The 26,857-nt window shown below is 46.6% G+C and overlaps 2 protein-coding genes across 5 annotated transcripts in view; one reads left to right on the forward strand and one right to left on the reverse strand.

Moving 5' to 3' along the window:
• LOC135920894 (retinol dehydrogenase 12-like) overlaps positions 1-26,857 on the reverse strand; it is a 271,490-nt gene that overhangs the window by 221,740 nt on the left and 22,893 nt on the right. For 3 of the 4 annotated variants that reach the window (XM_065455152.1, XM_070531485.1, XM_065455153.2), the window contains exons 2-3: positions 26,699-26,794; positions 17,211-17,411 (exon numbers count right to left, since the gene is read on the reverse strand). In XM_065455152.1, coding sequence (XP_065311224.1) covers positions 17,211-17,411; positions 26,699-26,794 — 297 coding nt within the window. The remainder of the gene's footprint in view (positions 1-17,210; positions 17,412-26,698; positions 26,795-26,857) is intronic. The other variant, XM_065455154.1, reaches the window with a different exon arrangement.
• On the forward strand, positions 2,148-3,035 carry LOC135920882 (uncharacterized). The gene has a single exon (XM_065455140.1). It carries the CDS (start codon positions 2,148-2,150, stop codon positions 3,033-3,035), a length of 888 nt encoding a protein of 295 aa, XP_065311212.1.

Below are 26,857 nucleotides of genomic sequence, written 5' to 3' on the forward strand. Positions count from 1 at the left end.
ATTAGTAGAGAGCTACACGAAGTAAGGATAGTAGTTTTATCGGCAGTATAAACTTGGTAACATTCGCTTACTAATCGGGTCAACAAGCCTGGTGTCAACGTGCACAGGGAAACATCGCACTCGGTGAACGCGCACACGCTGTCAAAACGCCGCGGTGTGACCAAGCGCGGCAGCAGCAGCGAACCCTGCGTGTGGCTTTCGCTTCAATGCGAGCGAGGCGAGAACACAGCGCACACAAAGGTATCAGCCGTCTGCAAACCCATTTCAAGATACAACGCGCGTGGCCGTGCACTTGTTGGCGGAGTCGAAGCCAAGCCTGTGGCATGTGGCGTGTTTCGCGTCCAAGCCTTGGGGTGGCGCCACCATCGAAACGACGACAGCGCACCGCCGGCGGCGGTAATCGACACGCCAGCTAAGCCTTTATTATGTACACTTTATTTGCAACGCATCAAACCAGCACGCACAGAAAAACGTTTCTATCTGAAATTATAAACTTTTCGAAGCAAATTCTGCTTAAATGCCTAAAATTTTTATAACGTGACTTCTCGAATGGTTAACTACAAGAGAGAGGGGGAGAGAGCAGGCATGATTTTGGCTTCTAGCGCGAAGTGAAACACGGACACAGAAAGGAGCAGACAGGACGCGCGCTAACTCTCAACTAAATTTCCAAAATCATGTTACCGTACCAACTCGCCCAACTGTCTATCCTTTTGCAGAGAGCAGGCATTCTGGACCAGAAGACGAACAGTCGCGACAGAATTCGCCGTTGTGAAAGCTACGCGTTTCTGCTCAAACAGGGAGCACTCGCTCAAATCAAGTTGCAGCTTATGAATATTGTGAACGAAGTGGCGTGACATCTTCACCTACAAAATTGGAGGAACATTAGCAACATACCAGCGTGCGACGGCTTTATGTGGTCGGATGTATTTCTTCACTCAGCGGCGGACAGCTTGTGTTCACCAGAAATGTGTGGCGAGACTGCACGTAGTATCTTTTTGCACCTAAACAACTATGCATGTTACGCGCCAGCATATCTTCTGAGACGCTATTCACGTGCTTTTTATTTCGTATAAACATCGATGATGTTCAAATAAAGCTGTTTATTGGCAGCTACACTCTAAGAAGAATTCCGGGGAAAACGGGAGTAACTGCGCAGTTCGTCCCAAAAAGGGCGCTTTCGTCCCTCAAGGGAGTAACTGCATGGATGTGCGTGCCGTGTGCAAATTTTGGAGAGTAAGTGTTTAGTCCCTGGTCGGAAAGAGAGCAACGGGCGGACGAACGGCATCAGTTACTCCCCATGCGCTCCGCTGTTTTCGTCCGTGTCGTGCAGTGATGCGGCAAAAACTGTATTGTCTATAAATCGTGAATAGTTCGAAGTTCGTGCACTGTCCATTGAACGATATGCAAAGCAGCACTTTGCCTCTTCGTGAGAAAATTGCGTGAAATTTAAAGTTGGAATGTGAAAAGCCATGCCCTTCGTGCTCACCCCATAAGTGAGCGATAGAAATTAAACGCGCAAGTCATTGATAGACTGCCAGATTTTGCTGGTCAATAGTACCTAAGTTCCTTCCGTTCCACGGAGATTACGAACTTAACTGAAGCGATGTGTAGCTCAAACGGGACACACTAAGCGACAGAGCAATTGTCCGTCTCTGTCGTCTTAGGTGCCCCGTTTGAGCTCGCTACACGTTTACATCGTGTAGTGCCTCAGTTTAAAGCACCATAAGAATACTCGGGCATATTTCTTTTCGCACTCACTGATGGTTGCAAGTACACTCAACGTATACACTCTCCCCGCACAACATACGCAAAATGCCGAGTCGCTTTTACATTGCCGCACCTGCGTTCCGATGCTTAACCTGTCTCAATTTCCTAGTCTCGTCAAGCAATCTGCCGTGGTGCTTGACCGAACGGCCACGTTTGCGATGAGCTCCGCTGGAAACAGCGCATCGGCCCTCGGCCGAGGATCACACCCGCCTTCAACTACTGATTCCGGTAATTATAAAGTCGTTCTCCTTCGTGTATACCGACTGGCAATACCCCTGCATGCTGGCCTGGCAGGGCGGCCGTATCGGGCCCCGGACTTTCGCGATGCACTCCTTTCAGTGCTAAATGCAACTGATATCCTTGGCGCTGGACAATACCAGATGAGCCATTTGTGGTTAGTCACATGTGTCAACAGCATCGCGAAACAGAAACTTGTCGACAAAGGCGAGTTGCTGGTGAAGGGCCTCAAGTGCCTTGTGATAGACCCGGAATGCAAGAATATCAAGATGAAGCTTCTTTGGCTTCCCCCACACCTCGAACAGAGACGGATTGTTGAAGCGCTAGAGCCATATGGCACAGTGCAGTCCATCACGAGAGAAATGTGGCGGTGTGACGGCATGGAGGGCTGGCAAATGACTAATCGAGACGTGGCGTTCACATTGAAAGATGGGGTTTCTGCCAGTAATCTGCCACATCTATTGAGCATATACGGCCACCAGTGTCTCATCTTGGTTCCTGGCCGACCACCACTTTGCCTCCGGTGCAACAGAGTTGGGCATATCCGGCGACAGTGTAGAACACCGCGCTGCAGTAACTGTCACCGCTACGGTCACCCTGCAGATGCATGCGTCGGAACCTACGCCGACAAGCTTCGTGGAAATAGACCATCTGAAGATGACACCATCACCGATCATCTAATGGATGTGAGCGAAGTTGTGGATGCAACTGGCGAAACACTCCCTGAGACTCGTGGACAAGAACAGATTAAGCCGTCATCGGCTGAAATTAGCCTCAGCCAGAAGCCTGCGAGCGAGGATGAGACTAAGGCGCCTGACGACGAACCAACTGTGTCATGGGCAGAATCGCCACCAGTTCAAGATCGCCCACCGTCAGTGGAATCTGGATCTACGTGCGAGGCAGCTAAGAAGCGTCCAGCGCCATCTGACAATCCATCGCCCTCGGGAAAGGAGGCTCGCGTTCCCAAAGTGTCAAAGTTGACAGAACCGCTCCGGGGGAAACCCTACTCCTGCAGATGTACCTTGTGTTAACGTGCACCAAAAGGTCCATAGCGCATCACCTCATCAAGAAGGGAGTGGTGCACCTCTGGAGCAGCGTTTAAATGCTGCACCTACATAGGTAATCATGGCGGGCGCTCTTCCCTTCCATTTTGGCACTTTAAATGTCCGTGGCTTACGAAGTAAGCGACGGCAAGTACAGCTTCTTCATTTGTTACGCAGTAGAAAATTAGATATTGCTGCTATTCAAGAAACAAAGATTGAATCCGACGAAAACACAGAAGTAGCTCTATCTCCCTTCCTGTCTGACTATAATGTTTGTGTCAGTCATGCAGTAGGCGTTTCCGCAGGCTGTATGTTATTTGTTAGAAAACATTTACCATGTGATTTGCTACATTTGTTTACAGATGGGGAAGGGCGCCTAATCTGTTGCGATATGGATATCAGTGGCACGAGCTTCAGATTTGTGTGTGTTTATGCCCCGAACAAGTTACGTGATCGCGAGTGTTTCTTCTTATCCCTAGAACATCATTTCTGTACTGATCGTGCATTGGTCGTCTTCGGAGACTTCAATTGTGTATGTAACGCGCAAGATCGTACGTCACTGAAGCTGAGACGCGATCCAAGTAGTGATGCTTTGCAACGCCTGATATGTGATTATCAGCTTGTGGACATTGGGGAAAATGAAAAGGCGGGATGCCGATATGCACACTTCCAGGGTACCTCGCATGCAAGACTTGACCGAATTTACGTTTCACTTAGCGCACTACCTCTTATTTATGGTTACACTGTTCACCCTATATTCTTCAGTGACCACTGCCTAGTGTCAGCATCGTTTGGCAGCCGTCGTTACCAAAGTCGGCGTATGTGCTGGGAGCTGTGGAAGTTTAATAACCAGTTACTTTCGCGAGAGTGTTTCTTAAATCGTGTTACTGAGCTTATAGCTCATGTCTCATGCCGCAAGGACTTGCCACTCTTTGCTTTGTGGGAATTATTCAAACAGGAAGCTAAAATGATAGCTATCGAAGAGTCAATATTGGCCTTTGAAAAAAAGACTAATTACAAAGCATTGCATAGACTATTGTGTGAATTGCATGAGCTTGAATGCCTACATCCAGGTCAATATATTGATGATATTCATAAGGTCAAGGCGCAGTTACAAGCTTTGAACGCAGAAAAATACAGAGGTGCGCTTGTGCGTGCGCGAGAGCAGCGTTTCCTGGAAGAACAGCCTTGCAGTAGGGCCCTTGGTGATGAGCGCCGGCACGCGCTGTCTAAACAAATACTGGAGATAGAGTATGGTGGAATCATTGTTAATGAGCCTACTATAATAACTAAAGCGTTTTTTGAACATTATGAAAAACTATTTCGAGACCATAAGCCATTGGATACAGATGCTGCCAAAAAAATTTTATCGTTGCTGCCCCAGTTAAATCAGGATGATTACGATTATACAAATGAAAACATTGATATTAATGAGGTAACTGCATGCATCGATTCGTTAGCGAAGGGCAAGACGCCCGGCCCGGATGGCCTTACTGCCGAATTTTATCAGTGTTTTCGTTCCCTCTTATCGCCATTACTACTTAAGGTGTACCGAGAGGCCTTGGAAGCAGGGTACTTAACCGCCACAATGTACGAAGGACACACCGTTTTTATAGCCAAAAGCGATGATGAGACTAAATTGCAAAAAGTGGACGGATATCGGCCTATCTCCTTATGCAATGTGGATTATAAAATTTTTGCTAAGGTATTAGCTAACCGTTTGCAAGTTGTAATAAGATCTGTGGTCGGTGATCATCAAACATGTGGCATCAGGGGCCGGTCCATTCAGACGAACATTCATGTTGCGAGATCGGTGCTAGAGTGCGTAGCTGAGGGGATTGGACAGGTGGCAATGGTACAGCTAGATCTGGCTAAGGCGTTCGACAGGGTGAATCACGCATTCCTGTTTACTGTACTAGAGCACATAAATATCGGATCTCTGCTCCTTAGAGGTATCAGGACATGTTATGCTAATGGATCAACCAGATTAATAGTGAATAGCTCTCTCTCCGATCCAATTAGACTTTTATCATCAGTACGACAAGGATGCCCTTTGTCACCGCTTCTGTTCTGTTTGTATTTAGAGCCACTTTGTATGAGCATTCTTAAAGAACAAAATTTCCAGGGGTTTAAATTACTGACTAATGAGGTTCGGGTTCTTGCGTATGCAGACGACGTGGCCTTTTTTTGTACCGATAAAAAGAGTGTTGAGACTGCTCTTGCAATTACAGAAGAATTTTGTGCGGCGTCTGGTGCAAACGTTAATTTTGACAAAAGTTCAGGTTTTTGGTTTGGATTATGGGCCACAGTGCCATCACATTACGCAGGCATTCAATGGAAAGAGGATCTTCGTTATTTAGGTGTGCCTCTCTCACAGTATAGAAATAGCAACGCTCATTGGTCGGGAGAAGTTGGCAAAATTCAACGTAAAGTGAACTCATGGCGAGGGCGGAATTTGTCAATGTTCATTCGTGCTGAGGTGTGCAACGTGTTCTTAGCTTCCCGTCTGATGTATGTGCTGCAAGTACTGCACTGCTCACGACTTCGCCTTCAGGCACTGCATCGCGTATTTGCAACATTTATTTGGAGTTCGAGCTGTGAATCGATGCGGCGCGACAATCTGTTCCTCCCCCTTGAACGTGGTGGCCTAGGATTAGTACACCTCTTTGTCAGACAAATTGTTTCTCGCCTGTTTTTCTTTCGAGACAGTGACCATCCGTTTTTGCGTGAAATGTTGCAACTCCGTTTAGTTCAGTATGTTCCTAATATAGTAGTGTCATCAAATGTAAAGGATGTCCCACAGGCTCCTTGGGGCTTTCTCAAAGAGGTTGTTGACACATTTCTTTTCTTGAAAGTTAGATTCAGCCTGGAGTATGTGTTCACTGCCAGTCGAAAAGCAATTTCTGCGGCACTGGTGGACTCTATTTTCCCAGATCCTTTGTATCGTGCACCTTATTTAAGCCGACCTTATCAGGATGTACTTAAGCGCGTCCGAAAAATGTGTGTCCCTCCTGGAGTAAAAACATTTTTCTTTAAATTACATTCAGAAACACTTCCTGTGAAAACTTGGTTAAATTCGAGGGGTTGCTTTGTGCCATGGACAACAAACTGTCGGCTCTGTCCACGTGCCGAAACCATAGATCATTGCTTCATAGACTGTAGGGACGCTGTATTTTTTTGGGACATTCTCCAACGGACGCTTAAAAAGGACATTGACATAACTCCATATTCAATTAGGTTTCTGCCGTTTAAGGTTCCGGGTGGTCCTCCCTATGACATGTTCATTACACTTGGCTTATATAGCCTGTGGAGAAGTAGACTGTGTGATCGCCATGCCGAAAGCCCGCGATCTACAAAGTCCTTCTTTCGTGAAAGTGCTGCCTATGTAAGAAGTGTGTACGCCGCGCAGGAATCTCCACCAGACTGGATGCACTTGTTGGACGCATGTGTGTGTTTGTCCGAGTTTTAAGTGTGTAGTTGTGTCAACATCGTAATACACTTTAAGTTTTGTTTTCCATGTAATAAAGAAAAAAAAATCTGCCGTGGTGCAGTGGTTAGAGTAGCTAACATGGGAGCGCGAGGACGTGAGTTCGAATCCTGCTTTCGGGCCCCTTTTTTTTCAGCTCAGTAATCTTTTTTATTAGCGTATAAATGCCTAATTTCATTAATTCCACCTTTGCGGAGCATCGGAAATAATGACCGTTACTCCTTTGAGGAGCATCGGAAAAGAGCAACTGTTAGTCCTCGGAGGAGTAACGGCATGGGGAGTAACAGTTCATCCCCTCGCACTTACCCCCTAAAGGAGTAACCTCAATACCACATTTCCTCCTTTTCTTCTTAGAGTGTAGTTAGGGTGATGGTGATTAGCGTCGTGACTGCTCTCGGCCTAAGCAGCAGTGCCACCAACCTTCAAAGGTAAATGTACAAGCTAATTCTGAGTCCTACTTAAGAATATATATATATATATATATATATATATATATATATATATATATATATATATATATATATATATATATATATATATATATATATATATATATATATATATATATCTATAGTGGGATATTATGCCTGGCCAAAGCAAGCGGGCAGAGCAAAACCGATAGCAGAAGCAGACGACGCCGGTGTCGGTCGTCTGCTGTGCGGTATTCCTCACAAGCGTCATTGCGCTTTCGATACACATGTAACTTTCTAAGCAACTAGAAATTATTCAGACGTCGTCTTTCATTTTTATATTTTGATTGTAAGGGAATAATATTCAGAACATTATCTATAATTAGTAAGTAAACATTTTTCTGGTATCAGTGCAACTGCCGCTAGAATCCAGGCGGCTCTAGCGTCGCCTGCGAAAATCGGCCCCCCATTGGACTTATGGGAATGTCACGCCCCCGCCCCCCACGCTGCCTTCCCCAGGCCCCGAACACTCTCAAGTTCAACAAATGGCCACAGAGGGCGAAAAAATCGACCGCGCGCTGCTGCTAACAAAACCAGCATAGCAGAATCACTTCGGGATGCTTACGTTAGTTTGAACATTTTTCGCTAGAGGCGCCGTAATAAGCGCAATTTTATCTTACAAACTTTCTCTTGCAATTACCGAAGCATTTTTATTACATAAAAAGAGGGCGAAATTATCATTGCTAATTAGATATTGTACTCTTTGTAAGTAAGTTTATTGTTTCTTTGTCACTATAAACGCAAATAGCGTTCAGCATTATCGATCTCTCACGTGACCTCTCGCCTGGATTTAAAATTTTTACCGGCATTTTCGAGTGTATTGCGGCACGGATTCATTCGTTCGTGCACTCAGGCTGGTTGCTTCTTTTTTGCTAAAACTGGTTTATTGCGCTTCGATGTCTCGCGTTATTCAACCTGGGGTGAAGTGACGTGTTTGTAAACGGACATGCAAGCCCGAAAATTGGGTATCGGTCGTGAGCCATTCGGAACGCGTCTGCATCGAAACGGGAGTTCTGGTGCGGCTGCCAACAGCAATAACGGTGAGTCGTTTAACACCGCTGCTTGAAACGTTATATAATATTCGTCTCATTAACTCACAGGCGGAGACAAGTTAACGAACTAGATCCTGCACAACATATGGCAGTCGAGATCCTCCGTTGCTGTTTCCTAAATAAACCATTACTTGCGAGGCTGTCGTTATACACACAATCGGGAAAGAAAGAGCGATATAGGAACGCGCGTCTCATTTTTCATCTTATTGTAGCCGTGGCCATAGGTGAGTGGGTAACCTTAACAATATACATATAAAACTCTTTTTCGAGTCCGCCGGCGACCGCTTTCGTCCACAAAACTGAATAATCCTTTGGTAAAATGATGTTAAAATACAGAATTTAATGTATTAAACAGTTGCAAGAGTGATAATTCACTCATATTTCGTACTTGTTGGTTCCAGATGTTCTTGCTGTTCAGTTTGGTTTACCGTAGGGCATTTATTTTTGCAGTAGTGAAGCAGTGCATCATGTTCGTGCAGAAAAATAATGCATCAGTTCTAATAGCTTCATGACTTTCATGCATTTGCTTGTGGAACCAGCAGTGTGACCTGTTCCAGTGGATATATGAACGCACAAATGTTCTCATTTGTGATCTTAATAATACTTAAGCTGTTTACATGCACTGTATAGTTAGGCAGACATAAATTTATGGACAATAGCAATATTTATTTAACGTGCTGCTTAAGGCCCCTAGAACAGACATGGTACATTTGCATGTGTTCTGTAGTCGCAAACCATTTCAACATATATGTCACACCTTTTTGCATTTCATATTGCAAAATTGTGCTTTTTCAGTCAAAATTTCTGTTCCAGCCATGCAGTAATGAGGATGGCACCAGTATAAAGCAACGCACTCCACACAAAAGAAGCTGCTGCCTGCTACAACAAGGTAAACAACACGTGGTTCAGAAATAAATATGCTTGATATATGCTGTATTGGCTTGCTAGTCTTGAGATACATGTCATTTGTTTACTGCAGAAATGACAGGGTGTCTACCAAGTTGACATTTCTAAATTCCCTGAGTTTTCCAGGTTTTCCCTGAGCACCTTTGCGAAATTCCCTGAATGAGTCGGATCTTTGTTTTATGTCAAGACAGGCTGACACTACGTTGCCCGATGCTGTCACTCTCTAGTAAGCATGCTGAAACAAAAAAATGACTTAATCCAGTTTGAATAGTAAGGAGTAATATATATTTTATTTAAAAAGAAAACAGAAGGAAGGTGTTAGTAAAATGCACAGCGAAAGAAATGGTAAAGCCCATTCCAAATTGAGTCGAACATTTTCACATACGAATGAAAAGGAGATGCAAACATAAGTAAATATTTATTTAATATCAGCTATTTCTATCAACTGATAGCAAGCTCATCTGTATGAGGTCCTGAAGTTTGTCACAACTAAGGTTCTCTCTCAGCAGCTGGGAAGTCAACCTCAACTGTCCTGACATACTCTCAGCCCGTACACAACATCTCAGTGTTGGGTTTCACTGCGTAAACAATTTATTTTGGTTTGGATGAGGGACACCTGTGTCTCAGCATCAGCCATCACTTAGTTTTTTTAGCTCAAGCTCCTTCAAAAAGGTGGCGGCACCCTTCCTTTCCCGTTAATTCCTCAGTGCGTCGGTCCTTTCTGTTCTCATCCTCCTTCTACCACGCTTTCACCACATGGATCATCTGAAGCATCCTCTTGGTCAGTTGTACAGTCAACATTTGATTTCTTGGACTTCCGAGGGGCCGCAAAAAAAATTGAAAAAAACGGGCAGTCTGAAAAAAATTAATGCATGTCTTTAACTGCCTTTAAGGGCTAAAATTACCACAGGCACGTCTCAAAAAGCTCTGAAGGCCTGCCAGTACGCTTTTTAGGCATATCAGGGCTTGTACTGTGACAGAAGACGACGTGCACACATGTGTAATTAAGTAATGTATACTGTGTCCCGCGACAATTGCCCCCTTCCCACGCTTATTATGCTTCACCGCCTAACACTAGTGTACTGAGGCGAAGCTAACTTTCGCAGACTGGCATTACGCAACGCGCTGTGCTCTGCGAGCTTCAAAGCCAATCGCTAGGATTACAAAGGCGGAGTCGGTGCCATTGGTGATAGCGGCGAATTCTTTCAATGAAAAAAATGAAAAACACGGCACCGCACGGCAAGAAGCTTAATAGCGAACATAGAAGCAGCTAGGCCTGACGTTGCCGCGGTGGTGGTTACGGATTTGCGGATTTGCCTGCGAGAGTGCCGGTTCGAGGCGGCGAGATAATCAAAATAGCGGCGGTGGCGGCTTTGATTAATGCCATTTCAGACCTGCAGTCGGGGCAATATACATTGACTATATGGAGTACGTGGTGGTGCCGCAAAACCGTACAAATTATCGGGCATGTCCGAAAAATCGGGCGTCTAGAAAATCGGTCGTTAACTACTCTGGCAATACATCGTGCCGATGACACGGCATCAATGACGATTCGTTGCGATTCCTCTGTTACTGGAGCCAACATTAACACGACTTTCGTTCCCTTTCAATAAAGTTACAGCTAATTTTCCCTGGTGGAAGCACAAATTCCCTGAGTTTTCCCTGACTTTTTCCAGACTGTTCAAATTCCCTGAGAATTCCCGGTTTTCCCGGTTTTCCCGGTTGGTAGACACCCTGAATGAATCTTTGTTCATGTTTATGGTTCAGTATAGTTGGCTCGAACATAAAAGAAAACACACATGAGTTTGGCTAATCTGTGCTGTATCTCATGTGTCACCGTTCTGCCCCAACAGAGTCCATGCCAAGCATATCTTTGTCATCACAGGAGCTCCTATCCACACCAACACAAAGTGGCTGGAGCCGAATTTGCAAGGCTTTTACACAACGAAGATTTGCAGCGGTGGCGTAGAGGTAGAACACCCGCCTCGCGTGCAAGAGGTCCGTGGTTCGAATCCCGGTGCCGGCAATTTTCCACCGGATTAAAAAAAAAATCCGCGTGTTGATAAAATTACATAAACAGGCCTGGAGTGTGGCCTGATCCCAGTGACCAGAACCGGTAACGCAATCCCTCACCAGAGCAGGATTGGCCACCCTGGTGCAGTACTTGGCCACAACCTCCTATATGAACAACACAATCAAACCCCGGTCCTCAGTCCCCAGCAGCTGTGAAGCAACTGACCACGGCGGCGGTCAGACCTGCCACGCAGCAGAGGGTGCTAAGAATCACTGGCTCCGGACAGGCCGCCACTGGAATATGAACCTGGCAACGTTTAACGCTAGAACGTTATCTAGTGAGGCGAGTCTAGCAGTGCTATTGGAGGAATTAGAGGGCAGTAAATGGGATATCATAGGGCTCAGTGAAGTTAGGAGGCCAAAAGAAGCATATACAGTGCTAAAAAAAAGCGGACACGTCCTGTGCTACCGGGGCTTAGCGGAGAGAAGAGAACTAGGCGTCGGATTCCTGATTAATAAGAATATAGCTGGTAACATACAGGAATTCTATAGCATTAACGAGACGGTGGCAGGTCTTGTGAAACTTAATAAGAGGTACAAAATTGTACAGGCCTACGCCCCTACATCCAGTCATGATGACCAAGAAGTCGAAAGCTTCTATGAAGACGTGGAATCGGCGATGGGTAAAGTGAAAACTAAATACACTATACTAATGGGCGACTTTAATGCCAAGGTAGGCAAGAAGCAGACTGGAGACAAGGCCGTGGGGGAATATGGCATAGGCACTAGGAATAGCAGGGGAGAGTTATTAGTAGAGTTTGCGGAACAGAATAATATGAGGATAATGAATACCTTCTTCCGCAAGCGGGATAGCCGAAAGTGGACGTGGAGGAGCCCGAACGGCGAGACTAGAAATGAAATAGACCTCATACTCTGCGCTAACCCTGGCATCATACAAGATGTAGACGTGCTCGGCAAGGTGCGCTGCAGTGACCACAGGATGGTAAGAACTCGAATTAGCCTAGACCTGAGAAGGGAACGGAAGAAACTGGTACATAAGAAGCCGATCAATGAGTTAGCGGTAAGAGGGAAAATAGAGGAATTCCACATCAAGCTACAGAACAGGTATTCGGCTTTAACTCAAGAAGAGGACCGTAGTGTTGAAGCAATGAACGACAATCTTGTGGGCATCATTAAGGAGTGTGCAATGGAAGTTGGTGGTAACTCCGTTAGGCGGGATACCAGTAAACTATCGCAGGAGACGAAAGATCTGATCAAGAAACGCCAATGTATGAAAGCCTCTAACCCTACAGCTAGAATAGAACTGGCAGAACTTTCGAAATTAATCAACAAGCGTAAGACAGCTGACATAAGGAAGTATAATATGGATAGAATTGAACATGCTCTCAGGAACGGAGGAAGCCTAAAAGCAGTGAAGAAGAAACTGGGAATTGGCAAGAATCAGATGTATGCGTTAAGAGACAAAGCCGGTAATATCATTGCTAATATGGATGAGATAGTTCAAGTGGCTGAGGAGTCCTATAGAGATTTATACAGTACCAGTGGCACCCACGACGATAATGGAAGAGAAAATAGTCTAGACGAATTCGAAATCCCACAGGTAACGCCGGAAGAAGTAAAGAAAGCATTGGGAGATATGCAAAGTGGGAAGGCAGCTGGGGAGGATCAGGTAACAGCAGATTTGTTGAAGGATGGTGGGCATATTGTTCTACAGAAACTGGCCACCCTGTATACGCAATGCCTCATAACGTCGAGCGTACCGGAATCTTGGAAAAACGCTAACATAATCCTAATCCATAAGAAAGGGGACGCCAAAGACTTGAAAAATTATAGACCGATAAGCTTGCTGTCTGTTGCCTACAAAGTATTTACTAAGGTAATCGCAAATAGAATCAGGAACACCTTAGACTTCTGTGAACCAAAGGACCAGGCAGGATTCCGTAAAGGCTATTCAACAATAGACCATATTCACACTATCAATCAGGTTATAGAGAAATGTGCGGAATATAACGAACCCTTATATATAGCTTTCATTGATTACGAGAAAGCATTTGATTCTGTCGAAACCTCAGCAGTCATGCAGGCATTACGGAATCAGGGTGTAGACGAGCCGTATGTAAAAATACTGAAAGATATCTATAGCGGCTCCACAGCCACCGTAGTCCTCCATAAAGAAAGCAACAAAATCCCAATAAAGAAAGGCGTCAGGCAGGGAGATACGATCTCTCCAATGCTATTCACAGCATGTTTACAGGAGGTATTCAGAGACCTGGATTGGGAAGAAATGGGGATAAAAGTTAATGGAGAATACCTTAGTAACTTGCGATTCGCTGATGATATTGCCTTGCTTAGTAACTCAGGGGACCAACTGCAATGCATGCTCACTGACCTCGAGAGGCAAAGCAGAAGAGTGGGTCTAAAAATTATTCTGCAGAAAACTAAAGTAATGTTTAACAGTCTCGGAAGAGAACAGCAATTTACAATAGGCAGCGAGGCACTGGAAGTCGTAAGGGAATACATCTACTTAGGGCAGGTAGTGACTGCGGATCCGGATCATGAGACGGAAATAATCAGAAGAATAAGAATGGGCTGGGGTGCATTTGGCAGGCATTCTCAGATCATGAACAGCAGGTTGCCATTATCGCTCAGGAGAAAAGTGTATAAGAGCTGTGTCTTACCAGTACTCACCTAGGGGGCAGAAACCTGGAGGCTTACGAAAAGGGTTCTACTCAAATTGAAGACGACGCAACGAGCTATGGAAAGAAGAATGATCGGTGTAACGTTAAGGGATAAGAAAAGAGCAGATTGGGTGAGGGAACAAACGCGAGTTAATGACATCTTAGTTGAAATCAAGAAAAAGAAATGGGCATGGGCAGGACATGTAATGAGGAGGGAAGATAACCGATGGTCATTAAGGGTTACGGACTGGATTCCAAGGGAAGGGAAGCGTCGCAGGGGGCGGCAGAAAGTTAGGTGGGCGGATGAGATTAAGAAATTTGCAGGGACGGCATGGCCACAATTAGTACATGACCGGGGTTGTTGGAGAAATATGGGAGAGGCCTTTGCCCTGCAGTGGGCGTGACCAGGCTGATGATGATGATGATACACAACGAACAAAGAAGCGCATGCAGATGAATTCGCATGAGATATCAAGTCTGCAGACCACTGTGTCAAGACTGAAAAGAGCTTCAGCCACCATTCCACCAGCACGGACAAATTGGCTGAGTCATCCAGGTAACTTAAAAAAAACTTTACAGAAATTCTTCGTCTTCAGATGCACCTGCAACTTCTGATCAAGGACGTACGACGCTGGCCAAAAGAGTTCCATCAGTTTGCCCTTAATCAGCTTCCTGGCTATGTCAATTCCATTTGTGCCAAGTGTAATTTTTCTTCTATAAATGAAAGCTTTTTCATTGCCCATTCTTGTTAGAGATCATTCATCCTCATCCAAACATAAAGGTTAACCGGTTCTTCGCTGATACTTAATACCAGTCACTGTCTAGTAGCATAACGTATCTGTAGCAGTACCTTTTAGCGTATGTTGTCATGCACAATTCCTCTCCTGAAATAGCTGATGCAACATCGACATGTGTCTTGCATTAACCTACGCACCGTTTGCCATGCACCATTTTACTTTTCTTGATGTTTTTGGCCTTCAATGCTTGCAGAGCAGAGTGGCTTCTCTCTTGAATGCAAGCTTTCTCATTTTTCATATTCCTAGTCTCGTTGATGATTGCTCTTCATCCTCGATAGCCTGGGTCTTTGCGCAAGCTACACTGAATGATTGATTGCAGAATCTGGTTTTGCTGCCCCATTTGGTTGTGGTCGCCGTGTTACATTTCTCGGATGTGGTCTGGTCGGATGTGGATGTGGCCTGGTCAGTTGCATTGGTAAGCAGTCTCTCGAAGTAAGCATTTGCTTGCAGTCCACACAGCAACATAGACTCCCAATTTACACACCACGATTCGTGCTCCCCGTTCAGCCTTTCCTGCTGCAGCCATGGGCAAATTGTACTTGTGGCCTACCTCGGCCATGATTTGCTCAGAACGGAGACCAGCATATGTGCTTACATGGTTCAAAGTGGATGAAGTTGATGGCCGTATGGGTGGAAAGGCCCGCAAACATGGCTGCCGTAGGTGATGCCCACGAAAGCGACTTGTCCATATTGAGACAAAGTGGGACACCAAATGTGAGCCACACATTAGCGGCCCTCGAGAGAAAAGAAACGTGCAGGTTGGAAAGGAGTTAACGCTAAAATGCCGGGTCGTCAATGTCGCTGTGTCGGCTGCAGCAGCAGATGCCTGCGTCACCCGATTGTTTCGCAATGCAAGTTGCTCATCTTTAATGGCGACTGTCGCTGCAAACAGGTGGAACACACTGTCCAATCTGTTTCTGCTGCTGGTTGTCGCTCGTTACTAGACCACCACATGTGACGAAGGCAAAAAAAAAATTATGGCGTTTTACGTGCCAAAACCACCTTCTGATTATGAGGCACGCCGTAGTGGAGGACTGCGGAAATTTCGACCACCTGGAGTTCCTTAACGTGCAACTAAATCTAAGTACACGGGTGTTTTCGCATTTCGTCCCCATCGAAATGCGGCCGCCGTGGCCGGGATTCGGTCCCGCGAGTGCGACGAAGGCAAGCATTATGCCTGTAAGTAGGCGGCTGAATGTATCAAGAGACCCGTGTGTGTGAATGCTCACTGTTGCCATATGGTTCGTAGCGGAATGTATAATGTATTGTCTGAACACTATGTGGTGAATGATTGCCGTTTAATTTCGCTGTTATCTTACTTGGTTACGGTCGCCGTGTTATGTTTTCCGAATATGGCGGCCAGGTCAGGTGCATTGGGAAGCAGTCTCTTGAAGTAAGCATTTGCTCCTCCAGTCCACACAGCGACAATGGCTCCCAATTTACACACACCGTGATTCGGGTTCCCTATTCAGCCTTTCCTGCTGCAGCCATGGTCAAATTGTGCCTGTGGCCTTTCCCGGCTGCGATTAAGCACGAACGGAGACTAGCACACGTGCTTACATGGTCCGACGTGTATGAAGTTGGGTGCAAAGGCCCGCAAAAGTGGCTGATAAAGGTGATGCCCACGAAAGCGACTTCTCCATATTGAGACAATGTGGGACACCAAGTGTGAGCCACACATTAGCGGCGCCCGAAAGAAAAAGTAACGTGCAGGTTGGAAAGGAGTTAAGGCTAAAATGCCGGATAGTCCATGTCGCTGTGTTGGCTTCGGCAGCAGATGCCTGGTTCACCCGATGCTTCGCAATGCAAGTTGCTCATCTTTAACGGCGATTGCCGCTGCAAACAGGCGGGACACTCTGTCGAATCTGCATGCGCCGCTGGTTGTCGCTCGTTACTAGACCGCCATTTGCGACGACGACGGTGAGCCGTTTACGAACTCGGGTCAAAGAGTCCAGCGTATCTCGACATACAAATTTTATTTCTGCTATTGCACGAGAATGTACACACTGCTTGTCTTCTGCCAATAAAGTCGCACGTTCTGTTCACTCACTTGTGGCTTGCTTGTATGGGCGTCAGTAGAGGCTCTTTGGTCTCCTGGCAATTAGGACGCACCGGCTACGCGGCAGCCGGGGCATCGAGGCATGCCGCATAGCCGGTGGGGCGAGTACAGCGCGTACGAGCGGATACAAGCGTACACGACCGGCAAAAAGCGGCCATATTGAATAATGCTCTAAAAAAATGCGCATTTGCGCTTCCTGTTTTAGCCGCGTCATCTGGCGTCCACCTAGGTAAGTTCCATGCGCTGCCGCTGCTTATTTTCGAACCGCTGCGGAAGGTACAGTCTCCCTCCTCTGAAGTGGTTCTTTATTCCATGCCTTCCCTCCATGTATGACGCGCGAGACTGAGCCGCGATCGTGAGTTCCTCTTGTGCCTGGTCGCAAAATGCGCACTTGCTGCGGGAACACAACGCCGCCCCGCCCTCGACGGAAGCGTTTGGCCTCCGCTTCCTTCGTTCGCGCGCGCCAGATTGAGTCGCGATCGCCGGCTTGCCTCGCGTGCTCGCACATGCAGCACTCGACGCGCGACGACGGTGTTGTGGCCTTTGCACTTTGTACGAAACATCACGGCGACTGCACACATGCGGCTGGAGTGCCCATATAATCGCAATAGAAATATATGCTCCTCAGTACACTACGACCCCTGGCGCAAGCTGCGGCTCGAAGACGCGTCAGTGCTCACCCCCGTGTCGTCTTGGCCGAGGCAGAGCAGCACGTGGGCCGTCCTGCCCTTGAGCAGCACACTCTTGAGGGCGGCGTCGAGCGCCACCGCCTCGGCCGGAAGCCGCACCACGCTGGGCCACGTGGCGGCGGGAGAGACGACACAGCGCTCGTCGTCCTGCCGCAGCCCCGCTGGCGGCTCCAGCTGGTACAGCACGGCTCGCTGGTGAGAGAAGCGCACACGGCTGGCACCACGAGGCCGGGACAGACGGAAGACAACACTCTGCACCAGTCGGGCGGGCAGAGCTGCCGCGCCGCAGCGCACACCGTTGCATGGCGTCGAGTGCTGGCCGCGCAGCGTGCATAGCCCGCCGTGCTTTTACGCACTTTGCTCTGCGCGTGTTCTCTGACCTTTGAACATTAAAACAGTGCTGTCAAAACGGTCTTTGAGACGGAGGAGCGCAATGCCACCTAAACGTGGTCTCGATACGGTTAAACCTCGATAAAAATAAATAAAAAACATGGGGTTTTACGTGCCAAAACCACTTTCTGAGTATGAGGCACGCCGTAGTGGAGGACTGCGGAAATTTCAACCACCTGGGGTTCTTTATCCTGCACCTAAATCTAAGTACACGGGTGTTTTCGCGTTTCGCCCCCATCGAAATGCGGCCGCCATGGCCGCGATTCGATCCCGCGACCTCGTGCTCAGCAGCCTAACACGATAGCCACTGAGCAACCACGGTGGGTAACCTCGATTAAACCTATTATTAAACCTAGATTAAGCCTATTATACCCAAGAATTATTTCGCAACATCGAAAACAATTATAACACTCGCACGAACAACGTGATGTTCTGTAGGTGTGCCGGCACTCGATAATTCCGAATAACGAACCGAATATTGTCCTCTTCTATTCGGTGCTTGAATCGAATAATCACCACTCCTACGTGCGAATATTTTTCAAATGCTTTTTGAGTACTTTGCGTCGATAGCTGTACATGGTGAAGCGCGAAACTGAAGCAAAACAAGAATGTTACCACTTCGGTCGCATCCACGTACAGTGGACGTACCGTACCAGAGCACGCTGAGTCGCTAAGGCAGCCGCAATTTTCCGGCTAAACACAATCACACGCAATAAAACGTTGTTTAGGGCGTGACATTCGACAGTGGCTATTGTTTGGCACTGGTTACAAATACAGTCCCAGCGCCCTCTCACGGAAATAATCCCTTCCCCGCAGCGTACATACTTACTTTATACAATAGCGGCACCATTTGCAGCGACAACTGTAGAGAATTGCAAGTGCCTTTTCAATCTGTTATATCACCGCAGGCGACACGCACTCTGGTTTGGTCGCGAAGGTTATTGGCCCACAGTATTATCTTTCTGAGCGTTCCAGAAAGCTCCGAGTTTGAGAACATTCGGCTCAGTTAACCGTTCCTCCCTTTGTACTTTTCATAAAGCATGCTTTCTAATGTACAGTGCAGTGACCGAAACTTTCCATTACTGTGAATACCAAGATATGGAATTTGTTGGTGAGAAGACTGCGCATTATTGGCAATCTATTGGGAAAATATTCGATATGCGAATCGATTTCATTCACTTCTGGCACTATTCGCTTCGTATAAGAATCGGTCTCAAAAACTCGCACACCCCTGCACACGTGCCGGCTGCAGTCGCGAGGCTATACGGGCGCTCTGCGCGCGTTGTGCAGGCGAGAAGCGCACAACCCGGTGACGCGACTGTAGCCGGTTTCTTTAACGATTAAATCCTTCGGTACACTTAATTCCACGGCGCGATGAATGACCTCGTGCGCAGTCGACGGCCTGTTTTTCCGAGTGGCTTATCTGTTGTTGTTGCTGTTGTTGTTAATGTCGCCGCTGCGAGGCCAACAAACGTTACATTATTTCTGCGCGCTTTCCGTAAGACCACAGCCACCGCAGTCACGACCTTGCGACTCAGTCGCCAAACATCGCTGCCACATGGTGAATTACGTAGGTAAAATCTAACACAGGTTTGGAACCAAAACACGACCTTATAGCTGAATTGCAAAGTAGCACGTCTACTACGTGACAGCGTCGCCGAACGCAATTTTTACATGTTAGTCATAATTCCACTTGTTTCGGGTTACATAATTGAACTTCTTGCTGATGAAAAAATTCAAATTAAATCCTGGGCTTTCACGTGCCAGAACCACGATCTCATTGCGAGGCACGTCGTGGTGAGGCACTGCCTGTCTGCTGTCGACGTTCCGATTGGCTGGGCTGCGCATCGGCGGCAGCGAGGCGCAGCAGACAGGCGATCGATGCCATCGAGGTGCGGCAGCCGCGGCTCGATCCTGTGCTTAGCCGCGCAACGCCGCACAGAGGCACCACAGCGGCCCTTGTTGCCGATGAGAAAAATCACGTATTTCACTGGCAAGCTCTTACTCTCCGGCATTCGTTGCTGCAGTATCATCGTGAAAGAAAATCTCGCTTTTCAATGCGATGTTAATTCTGGTTAGCAGGATGCGTAGCTATTTTTCTGCCCAGAGAAAAGGTGAAACTCGCCGCAAAACATGAGATGGTCCGTGCCAGAATAGAAACACTCTCATGACAGAAAGACGTTACACAGAAAATTAAGGCAACCGTACACGCTTACAACTTTTGATTTCATTTTTGTGTGTCCGCTTGTCCTCACCTGCTTGGCGCTTCGGCTTCCTAATTATTTGGTCAACCACATATAACCTCGAACTTGTCAATTTTATCACAGTAGCTATCGCGCGCCTACGGGGAAGAAAAAAAAAAGATACATTTAGGCATAGAGTTTCTCACTATAACACCTAGAGGGTAATCTGGCGCCACCGTCTATGGGAGTTTCTTAAAGGGGTACCGTGCCGTCATGGGAATGACGGTATATGTGTCTGCGAGGCTCGTGTTGGCTGGTGTCGTAAAAGGCTTCGTCTAAAATGTGGATATGGCTACGCAAATAACGCGTTCTCAAAGTAAAATCTTCATAAGATTTTTCCATTCACGCATATTACATCTTCACTCACCCACGATGCATGACCAAGCGAAGAAAAGCAAGAACAGACGACCAACTGTTGCAAAGCGAGCGCGAACCTTGTCGTCTGTCCTCCAACTTTAGCGGCCCGCTGATACTTTTTACGTTACATGTAGTCGTACACACAATAACAAGTTTTCATAGTTAAGCAAAACATGTTTTCGCGTAATAATAAAGCTAAAACAACTCATCACGTGCTGTTCTAGTAGAAAATGAATTATTGTGACAGACGGAACGGTAGTTGCCAAGCGCGTCTTCAAGGTGTCCTGTCTCTACGAGAACGATGCCAATCCGAATCCACAATATACCGGCATTCCCATGCATACCACAGCGCAGCAGCGCCAGATTTCCCTCTAGGTAATGTAGTGAGAAACTCTATGCATTTAGGGCAGCGCAAGAAGCGTTCGGCCGACCCGTTTTCGCGGCGGCCCCGCCGTTGGCCAGAACTCTGCGGCGTGCCCAGGGTGAGCCCTCCACGTGGCGTATACGGCGGGAGCAATCGAGTGCAGTCAGCTCCCGAGTGCGCTGTGCCCGACTGAAAGTACGGCCGCACTCCGATCTCGGAGGCCACGCAGCGCGGCCGAGGAGCTGCTGCAGTGCACAAGCGGCCGTGCTCTGTTCGCCTTCGTTCGCGGGCCAACAAACACCGTCCAAGCAGAGACGCACCACTTCGGGTGCGTCTCTTCTTGCGCCGCCGAAACGTTTGTTCGGTGGACTGCGCGCTGCTATGCAAGGAATCCACGGAGGCAGGGACCAGACGTGCCTTTAGTTTGCTACCCTGCGAGAGCGGTCAAGGGAGCGAAAGGAATACCGCTGCGATGCGAGCTCCAGCTACTAGGGATGTAAAATATGAATACGAACGCCGTCTGACGCTTCGTTGCACTGTCGCGATTGCACGACCACAGTGGCTCGTCTTGTTCGGACGCAAGAATCCAACGGCGCAGTGCGCGATGCTTCCGCAGTGAGACGCGCCCCATCGAGCTCGCCGCAACAATGCACTGTTGTTCCATCTGTAACAGAACGCCCTCAGTGAAGCACGAAAGTAACTGGAATGCCCATCTATTTCGTCCCACACTTTGTGAAATAATTTCCCGAAACTGATATCATCCTCGAAATACATTTCGAATGTACACGTCTTGCTAGCTCACCGGCTACAATTCCTAAATTGCAATAAGTGGGTAAAGTAATTAATTAGGGAACGAATCAGTGATTCTTAATTAGTTGAATATGCGTTTGCATTTATCGTGCTGGTAATATGGCCGCCTGTTCCAATAGTCCAGCTCAAGGACAAGAACTATGCTATCTCCCACAGGCGATGTTTTCACAAGGCTTAAAAATTGTCACCCCGTATAATAGAGCTTCAAGTTCCTCATTGATCACACGAAGGCACGTACATGGTGCACAGCGTAAACGTGGGGCCCTGTAGCTCTCGCAGGAATGGCGAAGGGGGCCCTATATGCTATGTGCTGTTATACGAGCACTAGAGCGCGTGAGGAAAAAAAGAACAACGATGCGTAAGACAGCACAAATATGGTACATAGCCATTAAACAGGTGACGCGAGCATAAAAGAATGAAGGTTAGTTAACTGTGGCTCATAAATGGCTGTTGTGCTGTTAGATCTGTTGGTAATTTATTCCAGAGCTGCGATGCGACATGCGAGAATGTAAACGATGCATAATTAGTGCGGGAGGTGACTGATCGTAATGGGCAGGCGGTATTCTGATCATTAATTTTTGCACAAGGAGATAGTATAATATACTCTTTTCCACAGCATTTTCACTCATGACCAGACACTAAAACAGGGTTTTTTTTCTTCAATCCCGTCATACGTATCGTCACGTGTTGATCATCCGCACAAAGTTGCCATCCCTAGCTGCGAAACGAATGTGCTTTTTAATTCTTTCTTACCCAAGACTAGCGCAGTCTTCCGCCGCTTACTGCCTGCATTGAAGACACGACATCCTTCAAGGCAGCCACCACCATGCATATCATTGAACATGCATCTGCATTATGATTCTTGCTTTTTGCTCGTGCTTTTTTGTTTGTTTTGTTTGCTTGTTTGTTTTTGCTCTTCCACCCAGCCCCTCTGTAACTCCCCTGTTGGCTCTGAGGGTGTTGTTATAAATTAATTAATTAATTAATTAATTAATTAATTTTGTGCATGTTTTTGTAAGCTAAACAAGAGCGTAATAATCAATGCAATGTTTCCCGGGTAGTATATTAAGTAATGGGCACGCGAGTGTGATTGAGTTGGATCTTTTTAGAGAGAGAATACCTCCAAGTGCTGCGTTTTGTGCTGCAATAATTGACAATAATATGGTAGGGTACGTGAGTCCGTATATGGTAATAGCGTACGTAATATTCAAATGTATAAAACTGACAAAAGCAGTACGGAGTGTGTTCAAAGCAAGAATGTAATGTAGCTTATAGATGGTTAGTGTAGTTTCATGGATATGTTTATGCCACTTCATTTGATTGTCGACGTAGACGCCTAAAAACTTGGTTTTGTTAACCCTTTGTAAAGAAGAGTTGTTGAGGTTTAATGATTTAGTGTTCATTATTCGGCCGTTTCTTGCAGCGGAAATTATATGGTTACTTTTGTTTGTGCATGCCCGAAGACACTCATTGAAGCCAGTTATACTCCGTTTCACACATCAGGTGCAACGCTCTGAAAGCTGCGCAAGTAGTGCGGTCTCCAAATTTTCTCACTCGATGCTTCGCCAGCGGCGTTTGGTCGCGCGAGCACGCGCGTGACGCTGCCGCGAGGGGATGCAAATAAGAGAAACCACGAAAAGCAAATTAACAACGCAGCCAAATGAGCGCATTGCTTCTCTGTTTCTAAGGGTACATTCTTATTTTCGTTTAGAACTGACCTTATATAAAGAACACTTTCGCGAAAATCGGTCAAAAGACACCCAACTGTTCGCAAGTGCTAACGAACACTGCAAAAGGTATCCCCAGCCTCCACACCCGGTGCACGGAACGGAGCGTGGATGGCAGGACGTCGTTGCCTTTTTTTGCAACGATCTGTTTCCGCACCAGCTGCCAGGAAGATATTCGTATCGTCCGCGTATAAAATGCAGTCTTCTGAGAGATAGTCGGGTAGAGTGTTGATGTATGCTGCAAAAAGAAAAGAGCCTAATATGGATCCCAGGGGAATTCCGCTCTTAGTTGCCATTTGGGATGACGACATATTGTTAACCAGTACGTACTGTTGCCGCTTTCTCAAACATGTGCTAATGAGGCGTAAGGGTGGTCCCCGAATACCACACTTTTCAAGTTTTTTTAGTAATATGTCGTGGTTCACGAGATCAAAAGCCTTGGTTAGGTTCATGAAAATGCCCATGGTTAATCATTTTCTTTGTAAGCTTATTTTAGTTTTTCCACATTGTTAATTAACGCTGTCTCAGTCGACTTTTTATGCTACATCCATATTGATCTTTAGCATAAACGTTGTGCGCTGTGAAAAGCTTCTCAAATCGGGCTAGCACTACTTTCTCAACAACCTTAGAAAACGGGGACAATGCGGATGTTGGTCGGTAAGTGGACATTTGCCCTTTCTTACACACTGGCACCGCCTTTGGACATTTGTAGTAGCGTAGGAAACGACCCCGAAACGAAGGAGGAGGGGGGGGGGGGAGACAAAGAGGAGGAAAGACAGGGAGGTTAGCCTGTATAAGTACCCGCTGGCTACCCTGTGCTGGTGAAAGGGGTAAAGGCAATAAAAGGAGAAAGAAGGAGAAGAAGAGGAAAAGAAAGGAAATCGGAAAATTTACACAGTAACGCGATACTACGCGCTACAACACTCAAAGACAATAGCACGATTCGCATGTCCTTAAAAACTTCAGCAATGCCCTTAAGGCCTTGAGTGCCGAAGCCCGTCTGAACCAGTGTCCTAGAGCTTTTTCGTCTGTAAAGGGGCGATTGTCCAGTTTTTCGAGCGCGGTCACGAGCACTTTTCTTGGCACTGTGTAACGGGGACAGTCACAAAGGAGGTGCTCAATCGTCTCCTCGCAGCCGCAGGTGTCACAAGTAGGGCTGTCGGCCATTCCAATGCGGAATGAATAGGAATTCGTGAATGCCACGCCGAGCCACAGGCGGCACAGAAGTGTTGCTTCCGCTCGTGGTAACCCCGGTGGTAGGCGGAGTTGCAGACGTGGATCCCATCTGTGGAGACGTGCGTTCGTCAATTCACTGGTATTCCACAGATTCTGCGTAAGCTCGCGGGGGAGGGAGCGAAGACTCGTGGGTGCATCTATTCGTGACAGTGGTATTGGTATAACATGGGCACCATCGAGGGCCGATCAGGAGGCGTCATCCGCACCGTGATTTCCCGAAATTCCGCAGTGACCCGGTATCCACTGGTAGATGGTGTTGTGCCCCTTGTTGATTGCGTGATGGTGGAGTAGTCGGATGTCTGCGACTAGTTGCACATTTGGTCCGTGATTGAAAGGGGACATCAGACACTGGAGAGCTGCCTTCGAGTCGCATAAGATGGACCATGAATGTCATGATTTGTGACCAATAGACTCCAGAGCAGCACAGATAGCTGCGAGTTCTGCAGCCGTCGATGATGTAATGTGAGACGTCTTGAACTTGACGGTGACAGACTCTGCGGGAATTACCACTGCTCCAGTTGAACGTTTAGAGGAGACAGAACCATCCGTGTAAACGTGGATGCGTTCTTTGTGCTTGTCATGTAGGAATGATAGCACGGTTTGTTTACGAGCATTTCGTTAATGACAGGGGCTCGCATATAATAATCGAACAATGTTTTAGCAGAGATACAGACACCAAGTATAGACTGGTCGATCAACTATTTCCTAAAGAGAGGATTATGTTGTTGACCTCATGAGGGTCAGCAGGCTTAAGAAAGAGAGAACTGAAAGCGTTAGTTGTTGTGACCATGTCTGATTGTGATGTATGCGATGTATTGTGATGTATCGTGTCATCTACCGAGATTCCACATATACTGTTTGTGTTACACGTGTTAGCACGGCGCTTATATCACTTTCCATGTTGAGTCGCCATGTGCTTGTTTATTTTTAGCATTAAAATGATTTCGCTTAGAAACAGTGATTAGGCTTTCAAGCTTTTTCTTGTATGTCCTATAGTTGTTTTCTAAATTGACGCTCTGGGGTTTTCGCTTTCGTTTCCTATAAATGTTGTATTTTTGATGCATTGACTTTAGAATGCCAGTTGTTAGCCATGATTTTCGCTTTACGTTTCTACGGGATACCGTTGAAACACATTCACCTAGTTTTTTACATCTATTAAATATTTTCGTGAACTGTTGATATTTATTGTCAGTTTTGTCTACCGAACGTACAGAGTGCCAATTTTCTTTCACTAGGGCATCAGGAATGACGTCACAAGTGAATGCTACACGCTTCTGCTGAGTAGATAACTGACTATGCTTGATACGATAGCTGCAAAAATAGGAATGCGATCAGGAACGTCCTATGCTAATGTTCGACTTAAAATTTGGTGTCCGATATGTTTGTGATTACGTGATCCATTATGCTCTGTCTTGGGTTAGTAATGCGTGGTGGTAACCTGAATTATTGTCGTAATCCGTAGTTTGTTAGTAAGTCTGTGTAGGTATAAATGTCAGTTCAATAAATTTCAATGTCGATATCCAATAGAGTAATCCGAGTAGTATTGTTACTGTTCTTATCAAGTCACTTATCTAATTCGGATAGCAACTCATTTTTGTTGTTTTGCGGTGACCTGGACGACGCCTACTAATGTGCGCTTACTTTTATGAGGTACAAGGCTTCTGGCTGCTTTACCTGGTGCTATTTCAATAACGAGTACTTCGCGCTATGTCGATTTAAAAACTATGTCTGTTCTAGCTCTGTTTGTTACGTTATTTCTTACGTAAAGGGCTACACCCCTATATACAATTTCGTTACTTGTAGTACATGATGATAAGCTTCACCTACAAGCGAGCTCCAGGTGATAGCCAGGAGTGGAGATGTTTGAGACGTGTTTTCAGATAACCAAGTTTCAACTATTCAGATGCGTTTAAACTATTTCCCGTTCTGTCTTAGTTTTTCTTTTGCTTAAATAAATGTGTCAGCAAACACACGTATACGAGCGCACTTTCTTGTAGTGTGCTTTCATTCCTCAGCCAAGTTGCTTCCGGACACTTTTACAAGTTCATTATTGTGCTGTCGTGCCCCGTCGTTGAAACACTGGCTGGTCTGTCTAAAAAGCCTACTGTTTAAAATAAAGGCGTGGGAAGTCCAGCGCACGTCATGTCCCGCGTGTACTTTTCCTCCTCGCCCTCAGCGCTGAACACTGACCCAAACCTAAAACAACTGTCCCAAATCAAGGTGCTGAAAATATCATAAGACCTTAATGCAACGCGTATGTGGTTCGCGAGGCATTGCGAGGTGTGTGATACACGTCCGCAAGAAGCAGCGTGTGTAGGCCCCCTACATATTATTCGCGGCGGGCATACGTACCGTAGCGGGTTCCAAGCGCAGGGTCTCGATGCGCTCCAGCAGGCGGTCCGAGCGTGTGCTGAAGATGGCCAGGTGCAGCGGACAGGCCGGACGACTCTGCGGAGAAGGCGCGTGCCAACTTTTTCAGAGGCCTCGTTCACTCCTAAAACCAAAATTATT

This window comes from Dermacentor albipictus, chromosome 1 (genome assembly GCF_038994185.2).
Source record: "Dermacentor albipictus isolate Rhodes 1998 colony chromosome 1, USDA_Dalb.pri_finalv2, whole genome shotgun sequence".
Lineage (NCBI taxonomy): Eukaryota > Metazoa > Arthropoda > Arachnida > Ixodida > Ixodidae > Dermacentor > Dermacentor albipictus.

Excerpts from the sequence above, each read along its gene's own strand:
- LOC135920882 (XM_065455140.1), top strand. The coding sequence starts at position 2,148 with ATGAGCCATTTGTGGTTAGTCACATGTGTCAACAGCATCGCGAAACAG.